The sequence below is a fragment of the Lycium barbarum genome, chromosome 9 (genome assembly GCF_019175385.1).
Source record: "Lycium barbarum isolate Lr01 chromosome 9, ASM1917538v2, whole genome shotgun sequence".
In the NCBI taxonomy this organism is placed as follows: Eukaryota; Viridiplantae; Streptophyta; class Magnoliopsida; order Solanales; family Solanaceae; genus Lycium; species Lycium barbarum.
Genome location: NC_083345.1, coordinates 109,099,108 through 109,112,760, shown reverse-complemented (window position 1 = coordinate 109,112,760; position 13,653 = coordinate 109,099,108). Strand labels below are relative to the sequence as shown.

Below are 13,653 nucleotides of genomic sequence, written 5' to 3'. Positions count from 1 at the left end.
CTTTACTGTTTCTTTCTCTCATTTCGAAACCCTTAATGGTTTTTTTCTTAAACCGACGTTTCTTGAATAAAACACGATGCAGTAAATGGATCCATAATGCCATGGCAAGCACTTGACGAACCACCGCGCATGACAAGAAACATCTCTGAGAACCTTTGCTCCACTTCCTCTTTTGTAGGATGTCAGAGGCTAGTGAAAAAGAACAAATATAAGCTACCATTTCTCTCTTTTAGCTGGATTGAGGGGAAGATGAAAGAGTTTTCAAATGATTGACGCACTAGTGTTAATAAAAACTTTGACAGTGCCCCATGATGGAGTTCGATGGGAACTTTAAAGGATATAAATTGATGACCAATAGAATCATAACCTTGTTACTACTACTTTCTTCTTTTTTAACCGACTGGTACTGCTAGTAGAGGAACTAAGGATATAAGCTTCAGGTCATTCTGAGCCTGCTTTTAATGGTGCAGTTTTTTTTTTTTTTTCTTTGTTCTAAGAGAATAATATTGATGCTGATCGGTGATACTAATGGATCTCTAGCATGCACCCGGTTTAAATAGCATCATCTCGTTAGCTTTTGGAGTCATCCCGGGATGTTTGGCTTATGCCAAGTGCTCCAAACTAAGTTCAAAGTCCAATTTCCCCGTGAATCTTCATTGTCCTCGTCATCTCAGTTTGACGACATGCTCGAGTTAATAGCAGTACGGCAAATTGAAGAAGACTGGTATTCCAGGCGAAGTGCCCAAATAGACAATTCTAGGACCCCAATTTAAATAATAGTTGAAATTTATATAGTTTCTTAAATTTAGCTGCCTCAAAATTGACTTTAGACATGTGAGGGTGTGAAGTTAAAATCGAGTCTAAAATTGAAAAATTCAGAATATCTAGCATGAAGTTGGGCTCTGTAAAATTTCATATCTTTACGTGTGAAGTTAGGCTTTGGCAAAGAACTTCATACATTCAAAACGAAGAAGGAGCAGCATTAGTTAATATGAAGTTCGCCAAAATTGGTTAAATTTGAGTTTATTATGATATAGGTCTTAAATATTTGTGATTAGTTGACCTATTCACTCCCTTCCTGGCAGAGTTAAAGCCATGGTGAGGCATGATCAAGAAGGCTCTCCAAACTTCAGAATCAGACCAAAAGCACAATATTTGTTGCTAATGATGTTGGCACTCATGTATAGAGTTTGTATAGCTCTTTTCATTATGTGCAATATCTCACTAACTAGTGCCTATTCCAGTTGTTACAGTAAGTGTGGTCTTATGGCCCCGAAATGCTTGAAGTGCAGCCAAATATATACCCTGACCTCATGCTAAAGTGTCTAAAGGCCAAGGTCACAACTTCAGTAAAAAATATCCGAAGTTGGCCTTTGGCAAGTCATACCAAACTTCAGGAATATATTCTGATGTTCAGAAGGCCACGGTTCAGAGAAAAATGTCTGGAGTTTGCCAAACTTCATACACAAAATTTTGCAACTTCAATTGCACAAGTATGAAGTTGTTCCTGAAGTGGACAAACTCACAATTTTTTTTTTTAATTTTTTTTTTTTTAACTTTGGGTACAAATTAAATTGCGGCCCCAGAGTATTTGTGCACTTCGCCCATTATTATAAGTCTGAAATCCATGTTTCGATCAGAAAACTTTTTCCCAAAACTCTCATTTGAAATGCCAAGATAGGAAAGTGTCATCCTTATTTCTTGTTAGCATCCATTATTTGCCTACCATTGACATCTGATGCTTATCACATTTTTAAGTCTCCCTGTTGTTTTAGCGGTGTTTTCTACTCGAAAGTACAAAGTTCAGGGAAAATCTCTAGTCCCAACACACCCATACAGCTGATCTTGCATTTCTAATTTCTATGGACCAATCTTAGGCGCCTTATAAAGTATTACAAAAGAGAAACAAACATCAGAAAAGGAAATATATATATTTCTTACTGAATGAACTTTACAGGTTACTTTCACCATTACCCTACAGCATGATCTTAAACTACATTGTTACCAGTAAACTTTTAGAAACAGGACATAGATAACACATTAACAAACGACTGGGGTAACTAAGAGCCATTTATCAGAAAGCAATTACTACTGCCTGAGCTATCTATAGCACATGCCACATCTTGAACGAGAAATTTTACATTACGCGTGCCAAGAATGTCGAGTATTTCCAAACACTCGTTCAAGTCTGAATCATTTACCAACATCACCCATTCCTCTTCATCATCAAGATACTGGAGCTGGAATGTCCCAGTCTGCAGTTTGAACCTCTTTGCAACCTCTTCATAGAGTTGGAAGCATCCTGCTGATGGCTCAAATTTAAATCGGATTTTATCTTCCTTGTAAGTAGCTTTTACAGTAATTTGTGAGCCACCATCCTCAACTCTGCTGGAGCTTGACGAACTGCCATTCATCGTTGAATGGGACGTATTTGACGAATTTGTCATGCCTGAAGAACTCGCCTTGTTAAGTTCCATAACACTATCATCTCCATCCATTTCAGTACTTCCTTTTCGACTGATGAAATGGCAGCCAGAATTGTCCAACTTTAAATTGCTTGTGTTCAAACCACAGCTCCTCCATCCTTCTTTTGTATGGAAAGAATCCAGTGACACATTTCCAGAACTGGTCCATGGCAATGTGTCGGGATTTGCGGGCAACGATGACCCTCCATCTAATGCAACCAATTTGGAGCCATGATAAACTCCAGACAGTGAACTATCTGGTTTATCCCCAGCCCTGAAAGAGCTATGACTGAAATGGTTCGACTCTGCTAGTTGGTTTCCATCCACATGCAAGTCTTCTTCCATTTTCACCGCAGAGTCGTGAAGAAGGGATTCAGGATCTTTTAACGAGACATCTTTGCAGGGAAAGAGGATATGTTTGTGAGTGTCAAAATCTTGGAGGATAGAACTTGCTGCAACTAGACCTCCAGTGGTTGTATCAAACTTCAGTCCTCCTTCTATCCCTTGGACTGATTTAAGCACTGTTTGTATATTTACTAAAGAACGATTCACTTTGCTTATCTTCCTGGATGGCCATCTTGAGATCCCATATTGCCGACATATCCTTTTCAATGTAGTCGGACACACTACAAAAACACATAACAAACAAATGTTATGATCATCTTTTGCATGGTCATTAATTTTGTGCTTTCAACTTCGAACGGTTCTATAAAGAGTGCGCCTTTGGGTAATGTCACTTTTCTTTTTAAGAATATCACTGAAGAACAAAACTCAAGTATTGCTGGCTTAAATATAAGTCTTCATGTAAAATTCCAGACACTACTACCAGATATATAGAATTAGAAATTGAATTCTGCACAAAGAAAGATTAGAATATTCGACTCGTGATAGGAGAGTTTGGATGGGTGGGTAAGAGCCCAAAAATCATGTAAGAAGGCAAATAAAGGGACAAGAGACGGTACTCAGTACATGTATATTAGCCTCAACTGGGACGACCACAAAAACCTGATTGTCCATAAATATTTGCAAGGAATATCTGAATCACAAAATAACAGCCCGGTGGAACAGGACAGATACCAACTTATTAATACAATTTTCCAGAATGTCTAAATTAGTTGATTGTTTCCAGTTGAAGAGAGTGTGTATTCTTACCACCAATGCTTTGTGCAGCATCCTTGAGGCTCCCAGAGAAGTATTGCTGAAGAACACTCAAGCTGACATGTTTCTCCGCTAAGCTTCTTTTTTTCTCTGTCTGTCTTCTTGATATACTCGTCGTCTATAATAGGAAACGAAATAACTTCAGTATTGACAAACAAAAAGTATGAATTAAAAAACACATAGAAGGAACATAACTTGTCTAGGAGCACATAAACTAAAGGATCGTGTGGTAGGGTATATTAGGTAGAATAATACTGGTAAGTCCAGTACAATTAATATCAGTATTATTTATACACCCTATTCAATACTATTCTTATACATAGTGAACTATGAAATTAACAATACCAGTACTATTCCTATTGTAATACACCCTATTCAATACTATTTAGAAATTATGCAATGCATGTTGTTTAATACAACAAACTAAACAGTAGATAAAAAATAATGCCCAACATAACTAATCCAAGCATTACTAATCTCAGCATCACTAATACACCCTATTCAGTATTATTCTTATACACCCTACCAAACGACCCTCAAGACTTAGTGAAACAGATTCTCAAGAGCGCAAGACAATGTTCAATACCACATAAAAAGGGTGAAAGAAAACAGATACTCGAGCACGGCGTAAATGCAGAACAATTAAGTACACTCTCGTGGATCACTTTAAACAACGTAAACCAAGATTACCTGCTCCACCAGAATAAGCTAGGGGAGCATAGACTAGAAAACAGAAGGAAGACAAGTTGAGTGATATACCTGTCCGCGAGAACCATTAGCTTCTATTCCAGCTGTCTCTGAATCACATATATCTACAGGAGTTTTACTCAAATCGAAAGTGCCGTCTAATAATGATTGCTGAGAAATCCAACTTGACAAGTCAATTGGTGGTAAATTCAGAACAGATTGATCACTCTGTAACCCACACTTCTCACCCCCGTGTCCCACTAATTCTGCATCTGATAGTGTCCTCAGACTTTTGCAAATTCTCTGCATGGTACGTGAGAGGTTATTTAAGAGAAGCTGTTGTTCAGTGCTTCCCTCCATATCAACAGGAAGAAAGAACTCCAATACGTAATCATCATCACCGGTGAGAATACTACGTAATCTGATAGCCACTGCAGCATTTAGACCAAACTTCCGTGCATGATGAACAAGTGGATAGTCACTTATATGGTACTCTTTCACATCAGGGTAGAAGAAGGGGTGGTTGGATTGGAGGGATTTCCCAACAATGCCTTGTCCTTCCCCAAGATCATGTCCCATACATGCATGAAGAAATCCTTGCATCTCCTTTTCACTCACATAACAAGCTGTATTCTCAACACATAATACACTCTTGCTTTGACGGGGAATCCATGTCAAAGCAAGAGGCAGCCTATGAGCATGGCAAATCGCTCGCAGAACATCTTTTATCTCAGCTAAAGAAGCTCTTTGATTCTTGGAGAGACTCTGCGAGGAAGCAAAAAGACAAGGGGATATTAGAAAGGAATAACATGTCAGGACAAGCAATAACCAAAAACAGGAGTGGCAAACAGGCGGGTCGGATACGAATAAAATATACAAACCACCCATATTTAACACGGATAAAAAATGGGATAACCGACGAATAATATGGATATCCACACTATCCATGAAAAGCCAAAATAATCTTAGACTCCTAGAAAGCAAGAACTCATGAAAAATAACAAGCAGACAATGGGTGTTTATAATATGGATATCCGTATTATCCATCTGGATATCCATTTTTAGTGGATAATATCCATATTTGATCCATTTTTAAATAGTTAGTTATCCAACTCATATTTAAAAGTCAGATTGGATGGTTACTTGTTTTCTTTTAACCATTTTTCCCCTAGCCAGAAATAATGCATAGATCACCAGATGGCATGAAAATATTGAGTATTACCTGGGAAGAAAATTGAGGAGGCGGTGTGCTCCTTAGATTCACTGCCTGCAAATGACCACGAAGTAAACTTAAACCATTTTTTCTTGAGGATAAATTAAAACAGATTAAGAGATGCTTAAAAGGACAAAAACACAAACAACAGAACAAGGGGAAAACAAGAAAATAAAAGAGCACACAGCAACATCCCGTTACTTTACCCTTCCGACAAATTCAGATAACCATAAAGTCGAGCCCACTATATGCACTTGCAACCTATATAACCTCCAAAGACGCTAGCATAACCTTTCAACCAGGCCAGCTAACACATAAAGATCTACATTTGATCAACCAAAGATGTAGATGCACTTAAAAAAGTAATAGTATGGCATATTTTATCAAATGAACATGTTTCTCTTATGGTCGCTCTATTTTTTTTTCCCTTCATGCTAATTAAGTTCTATTGGCCGCAGGGAAGGCAACAAGTGGGAGGACAAAAGTGGATGTGCCCCTGTATCTGTCTTGACATACAACAGAGCAATAGATAACCAGGTTACATACCCAAATAAAACATAATACTGAAGGAAGAAAACTGACTACATCACGAGCATCACCAGAAAAAAAGAAAGTGAAAAATTACAAAAGGATGTTTAGTCATACACTATATTGCAAGGCATAATTAAAACAATCAATTGATGCAATATTATTCGACCTAAAATTCTTCCATGGATACATATTATGACCGACACACCCCAGAAGAAGGAAAAACAAAAAAGAAGAAAAAAGCAAAAGCCTAGTAGTCATAAGTAATACTTGAAGCAAAAACTATTAGCCTGTTCATCAAGCTTTTTAAATAGGTTCCAAAAAATATTCTGAGGCAGATATTATGATTTCTTTGGTCATCTATTTTATCCTCAATACACTGAAATAAAATTCTTTCCAAGTAGTAAAGGTACAGTCAGACCTCCCTTTAACAGACATCCTCTATAACAACATGCTTTCTATGGAACTGATCTTTTATGTTATGTTATATTATATGCTCTCTATGACAACATCTAGATATAGCAGCTAAAAAATATCGGAACAAATGATGTTGTTACAAAAAGAGAATAAAGGAACTAATAGAATAAAGGTTGAAACCTGCAGAGCCCGGCAAACATGACTCATTTCCAAATCAAAATCTGGCTTCTCCTTCGTAGTGACTAGTTCTAATACTGCACAACACATAGTATCATGTCCTTCATCTGATAGAACTGGTAAAGCAATCGATCCACGGACTTGATGGTCAGCTGCATATTGAACACGTAAATACTCAGCCTCCTTGTAGTACATAACATTTGATGTCCACTCGGGTATTCTTGAAGCAAAAACCCGACCAGGAAGACCTGATTTCATTTCCAAATCAAAACTGAATTTCCTCGAGACCTCTCGATATCCAGATAACACTTGATCAAGTAGAAATGGCTGTTGATAGGTGCTTAAAATGTACTGATCACCACTCTTCATTGGAATCCAAACCTGAGCCAAGATTCCCCCACCGGATGATTCTTTAAACAGTTCTAATGCCTTGAGCATTCTCTCATCAAGTGATTGACTAGGTGATTTTGGGATTATACAGTTCCCAATATCAGTAACATAATTCTCGTCATCATTTTGCTGAAACATCAAATTTTCCCCTTCACAGGGAAAAGTTTCAGTATTCTGTTCTTCACAGTTCAATTCTTCATAATTGATGGACATCGGATTAATCGGCGAAAATGCTGGATAAGAGGCAAACATTTGCTCTATTCCACATGTATCAAGATTCATAATTTCCATTACATTGTTGTATGTGTCATCTATATATGAATACCTTGTACCACCATCAAAAGAGGCAACATCCTCCATTTGATGATCCCTTGGAGATGCCCAAAAACCAATACCATTTTCCATAGTCAATCCAACTTACAAAAATCTCCTGATAGTTTACAACAACATATCCAGTGTGATCCCACAAGTGGGGTCTGGGAGGATCGGTAAACTGTACGCAGACCTTACCCCTATCTTTGTGGGGGTAGAGAGACCGTTTCCTATAGACCCCCGGCTCAAGAAAAGAGTTTTCGAAACAGGTTTGAAAAATACAAGAGTAAAAAGGCTATGAAATCTCTTGATAGTTTATTGCAACAAAATGTTAGAGAACCATCAAATACTCCTCAGGCTAATTCAATCTCCCTAAGTCTTGCCATAAATGTATTCCAAGAATCCAATATAACAGTATCAAACTTTTTCACCATTCTAAACCGTTGCAACAAAGACTGAATCTCAGTGGATTGTGGCACCAAGACCACTCTATCCCTTAACATACTAGTCGCATATTTAAGGAATCTACTTACATACGCAGATATTATTTGTATGAAGGACTAAATTATTAAGGGTGAAAAATAAAGTCTCAAAAGGAGCAAAAGAAGCACTTTTTGAGCACAGATTCAAGAACTTCACAGTTTCCAAGAAAGCCAAAACTTTATCAGAAAACAGAAAGCTTTAGCTGTCAATCAAACTCTAAATTCCAAGAAAATTGTACCAATCAACGACAACATACGCAGTGTAATCCCATAAGCGGGGTCTGGAAATTTTCGATAAAATTCCAAGATATTGTACCAACTAATATTGGAATCAACAAAAACCCAAAATCATGGATAGATACAAATCAAGATATATGTACCTACTAGAAAGTAGTTGTATACATATATATATGGCTAAGAAGAGAAAAATGAATTGAGAAAAAGGGTGTATACTGAGGTTTTAGATATTTTTTTGTAAGGAGAAGGAAGGTTCCAAATAATACCAACTTGATTTGAATTTTTCTATGTGTTGACAATATGAACTTTGCTGTGGGAAGAAATAGCTGAGACTCTGTAAAACAACACAACAGCGGAGACCAAGGACCAGAGATTAAAAAAAATGTTGAAGTCATTTATCACACAAGTGGTTGATGTTTGAAATGTTGGGGATTGTTTGGTTGGTGGGATAAAAGGGATAACAATTTTGCGATAAAAAATTGAGATTAATATATTGCATGTTTGGTTAGTGGGATATAACTTGATGGGATGTATTAAAATTGTGGAACTAGCTATCTCATCCCGATCGTGAGACACCTCAATTCATGGGCTATCCTTATCTATCTCATCCCGCACGTCAAACAAGCTCTATCTTGCAAATTGGATCGGTTTAATGAATGGGTTGGTTTAATTTGACTAGAGAAAATAATATCCATGTAGGCGCCACATAGGAAATAAAGGTGGGGACAAGAGGAATTAACGGTTCAGGAATAAATATGAACTCAAAGTTGGATGATAAAGATAAATATATCAAAAAAATATAACGATGGAATAAATATAATTTTTTTTTTTTAGAATACAAGAGTAAATACGATCCTTTTCCGTTTATATTATGTCTGGTTAGTGAAATAAGGAAAAATAAACTCAACGCTAAAATGATATAAAAGGTGAGATTGCTAATCCCATGAAATATGTCAACCTAAAAAGATACCCTATCATCAATCTTCATATACCAAACGAGCCCGGTCTTTTAAAGTAAATTTTTTCCACTATACTCATAAATGCTCTCACGTCAACTTGAATCTTTATGAAGATTTAAATATACTCTTGGTTTATATGTGAGTAGATCTTTTAGAAGAATTTTTTTAAGACTTATAATCTTAAAAATTGTCATGATAACTTTTGTGATTATGAAAACACGTCACTAAATATAAAATAAATAAAATAAAGTCAAATTATATTTATACATTAAAAAAATTATTAGCATTATTTAACCCAGTGATAAGAAAATAGTAGTATCACGATTTGGAATGAGGACTACTTGGAAATAATAATGGAGAGTAGGGTTAAAATGGAAAAGCGAGTCAAGGAAAGAGATTGTTATTTTTGGAAAGAAGAGGAAGGGAAAATGGGTGGCGTAACATCTTAGAGCCTATATATGGAGTATTTTTTTTTTCCAGAAGTTTTGTTGCTAAAAGTAGAAATAGAACTTTTAAAGTAGAGAGCTCTTTCTCTTTATTTTCTCTAGTTGAAAGAAGGGAGAAGTCTCATTTTAAAAATTAATCTTTAATTGTATGATACGCGGTGTCATAGGGTACTAAGATTCCACCGTTTAAAAATAAGGATAAATTTATTCTATTTCGCATAGTTCAAGGTTAAATTTGTCCTTAAACTATGTGAAATAAAATAAATTTGACCCAAACTAGTAACGACGATACATATTTGACCCCATCTATTAATAGAGGACAAGTTGTATCTATTTAATTTCAATTTCAAATAGCATCTGTTTTTTTCAGATCTTAAGTGAATCATGTCCGAACGCCAAAGAGATATAGGATAAGTAAGCAGGAGAATAGAAACAACACGTTACTCTTGAGCAATTTGGGTGGCCTTGAACATAATGGACAAGTTGGTCCAAGACGTTTTATGAAATGGAAAGCTATTGATAAAGAATTGAGAAGATACTCAGAATCTTCAATCCGTGTGAGGCATAAGATTCCAAACTCCTTTGATGCTGACACCATATCTTACTCCAACTAATCCAAAGCTGTCCCTCTGGGAAATAATTTATACCTGAGGATTTAATAATAATAAGTTTACTTAATGCTTTTTTTTTTTTTTTGATGAAATATTTTGTTAGGGATAATTTCATAGGAGGGTGTGGAGGTCTAGAATTAAGTTAGAAGGATAGTAGGTATTTGGACGTTCTTTTTCGGTGTTATATTCTTGTACGTATTTTCGCATTCTTAAATTTCTATTACTACTTGGTGTTTCTTTAGCCTTGTTTGTTATATTCTTAATTTTTCAGACTATTATCTAGATGTTTGTGCTTGTTGCTACTACTTACTGCCTTCCTTTTTCACCTTTCTTTGAGCCGAGGGTCTTTCAAAAACAACTTCTCAAAAACAACTTCTCTATCTTCTCAAGGTAGGTGTAAGGTCTGCGTACACCCTACCAGAGACGAATCTAGAATTTCTGGAGCATGAGTTCACCACTAAAAAAAAATGTGTTAAGCGGGAATTGATTCCTAGTCCCCTAGGTAAATAACTCAACTTTCAACCAAGTGCACCATTTAGTCTTTTGTAGTATGTGTTCCAGTAGGTAGTATTATACTAATTTTAGAAAATATATATATAAAATACCTAGTTTTACGGCGAGACCATGTGTTCACGTGCTCCAAAAATAGTGCCTAAAATCGCCCCTGCACCCTACCATCCCTAGACCTCACTTATTGAATCACAGTGGGTTGTTGTTATTGTAGTAATTTCATAGACTTTCTTTCGGTCTGACTTCACAACTTTAAATTTCCTTGTGATATATGATATTACACTATTTATCTTGTTTTTATTTTTTGTAAGAGTTTTTAACTTAATTATCAATATAAAATATTATATCTGACTAATTTTTCCCTTTAGAATATATTTTTTTTATTTAATCAATTTCATAAGTTAATCAGGAGGTTGAAATATAAAGCTTCAAAAATCAATAAAAATCATTAATGGAGCTCTTCCACCGAGCCAAGTTCATTATGCTTGGAAGTTGTCGGTTTCCACCTACTACTGTCAAGTGGGCCGAGCCGGGTCAAGCCGGGCCATTTAAACGTGGGCCACACCCGGGCTAGGGAAAAGGGTGTTCGGCCCAGCCCCTCTCCGGATAGGAGGTACACTACGGGCTAACTGGGTCGGGTTTTAGTTTTTTTTTTTTTTTTTTTAAAGATTCTAATACTAAACTAGACATTTACATTTACTAATAATAATAAGATATAACATTTACATCTAAATTGTTAAACAAAAAAAGAGTTTAGTCGTTGTCCAATTAAAAAAGCTAGCCATTCTAAATTTTTAAAAACTAGCCGTAGCCAATTTATTTTAACCCCTAAATTTATGAATAAACCATGCTTTGGTCATATTTCCAAACTATAAATACTCCTCCATTCTTCTTCATTTTCAAACAATTCTTTCCCAATTCCCTTTTATCTAAATTTGCTATTCAACTAGTATACATCTTTACTTTCAACTTCCATGGATAATCCTCCACCTTCTCCTTGAGTTCGAAGATCAACTTCAATGTGGTGTGGATGCATTTTGAGCGAGTAGACGAGGAAAATGTTAAATGTCAACATTGTGGTGACATATATCTCCATAAATCTGGAGCATCGGGTATTGTGGGGGTGGGGGTAGGGGTTGGGGTTGGGAGGGGTGGGGGTTGGGGGTTGGGAGGGGTGGGATACGGGGGTGTTGCGTGGGCACTTGGTGAAAAGGCATGAAGTTGAAGTTTGAAGTTTATCTCTTTTTTTAAATTTGTCCATCGATGTTAGCCATTTAATTTGTATGTTTTGAACTTTTGATTTGCAATATTTAGCCGTTCAAGTTTGCATGTTTTGAATTTGCAATGTTATCAATTTAAGTTTTAAGTTTTATTTTAAATTATTTAAGTAGTTGTTGATATGTCTATTTGACTGGACACGAAATTTAAGAAAGAAGAGAAAACTTTTAAACTTGTGGTGTTAAATGAGTCATATATATTTTGTGTGGTTATAGATCATTGCATAAAGGTAAATTATTTTCAAATATAGAAAGGGGTCATTCTTTTTCACACGGACTAATAAAGAAATAGGTTCACGTAAATTGAAACGAAGGGAGTATTTGATATAATCTACGTATCCACAGTATATATGACATGCTAATGAGCTTATGCTTACTTTCAATTTAATCTTGCTTTTCTTAAAGAATTTTGGGAGAAGAAGGAAAGGACATGGTTTGTCATTTGATTACTTTATTATGGGATAGTTAATTCTGAATTTTTATCCCGCAGGAAAATGTTATATAAAAATAATATCAAAATTGTAATAAAATTAATCCCGAAACAACTGATACTAAGAGCCTGTTTGAATCAACTTATTTTAAGTACTTTTAAACACTCTTGTAGTATTTGGATGTGATAAAAAAAGTACTTTTAAACACTTATTTTTAAGTTAAAATAACAAAAATAAGCCATAAATTATAAGTTAGGATTCTTAATTTATTACTTATAAGTGATAAGCCAATAAGCATAAGCTCATCTAAACAAGCTCTAACAATACAAATTTATTTAATTAAAATACGGCCAGTTAATAAAAAAGTGCCTAAATTATAGGCCACGTTGCTGTGATTCTACGGATCTTCATGCCTAACCTGTTACTCACGTGTCCCTTGCTGATGAGCAAATATTGTCTACTGCATGTTGGTGACAACAACAGAAAAAGACAAATTTTGTCTAGATAAATATTCAAGATATTTTTTATTTGAAATCTGATTTTTTTTTTGAAGGAAAATGTTTTCACGAAATGACCCCTTAGGGTGTGTTTGGTACAAAGGAAATAATTTTTAAGGAAAATATTTTTCACGATTTTTTTTTTTGGGAAATAAGTGAGTTTGTTACTTATTTTTTAATGTTTGATAAATAAACTGAAAATATTATTCCAATGGCATTTGTATGTGATCCAGCAAACATTATTGGAGTTAGTTTGAGGACCTAGGGGTGTGGGCATGGTGGGAATGGTGGGGTAGAGGGCTGGGGTTGGTTGGATGTTGGTATTTAGACAATTAGTATGAAATGTCATGTATGAAACTTGCTTCTTCACTTTCAACTAAGAAATTTATTTTTCTCAATTTTAAGGAACTTATTTTATAATTTTTTTTTTTAATTTTTGACTAATCATACATGAAAAAATTAAAAATTTCGTCCATATCAAACACACCCTTAAAAATTTCGTCCATATCAAACACACGCTTAGAATACATGATTTCACTTTCTTGGAGTAGCGTGTTAGGAAGGGAATTACAAAGCACCAAGCTAAGTACATATGATTTCGTCTTGTAGCTAAACTGCCAAAGGAGAAGAATCCTGAAAGTCCCAATCATTTTTATAGTCAACTCAATTGCTTGCGTCAGAGGAAGATTTAAAATTTAAAATTTATAGATTCATACAACAGAGGAAGATCTAAAATTTAAAGTTTATAGATTCATACAACAATCTCAAGTTAATATTATGATAATAATTAGATTTACAGTTAAATATTTATATTATGTAATTGAATTCTTAATACATATACAGGATCCGAACATAT

General features: G+C 35.3%; 2 protein-coding genes across 3 annotated transcripts in view; one reads left to right on the top strand and one right to left on the bottom strand.

Moving 5' to 3' along the window:
• The window catches only part of LOC132609355 (uncharacterized GPI-anchored protein At1g61900-like), a 28,061-nt gene extending 21,407 nt beyond the window's left edge, over positions 1-6,654 (top strand). Inside the window, exon 8 of one of the 2 annotated variants that reach the window (XM_060323306.1) lies at positions 5,982-6,654. In XM_060323306.1, coding sequence (XP_060179289.1) covers positions 5,982-6,034 — 53 coding nt within the window. In that variant the 3' untranslated portion in view covers positions 6,035-6,654. Of the gene's footprint in view, positions 1-1,085; positions 1,767-5,981 lie in introns of those variants that run through there. The other variant, XM_060323307.1, reaches the window with a different exon arrangement.
• LOC132609354 (protein NLP8-like) lies at positions 1,913-8,526 on the bottom strand. The gene is made up of 5 exons (XM_060323299.1): positions 6,649-8,526; positions 5,533-5,577; positions 4,383-5,075; positions 3,618-3,741; positions 1,913-3,091 (listed from the first exon to the last, which is right to left on the bottom strand). The coding sequence occupies exons 1-5, from the start codon at positions 7,438-7,440 to the stop codon at positions 2,061-2,063; spliced, it is 2,685 nt and encodes an 894-aa protein (XP_060179282.1). The 5' UTR covers positions 7,441-8,526; the 3' UTR covers positions 1,913-2,060.
• Positions 8,527-13,653: the final 5,127 nt, after the last annotated feature.

What these genes read in the sequence shown, in the direction of transcription:
- LOC132609354 (XM_060323299.1), bottom strand. Translation starts at nt 7,440, where the DNA reads ATGGAAAATGGTATTGGTTTTTGGGCATCTCCAAGGGATCATCAAATG. An exon ending in CTCCTCAATTTTCTTCCCAG is followed by an intron (nt 5,076 to 5,532) that starts GTAATACTCAAT and finishes GCTTCCTCGCAG; the next exon opens with AGTCTCTCCAAGAATCAAAG. An exon ending in CTAATGGTTCTCGCGGACAG is followed by an intron (nt 3,742 to 4,382) that starts GTATATCACTCA and finishes TTCCTATTATAG; the next exon opens with ACGACGAGTATATCAAGAAG.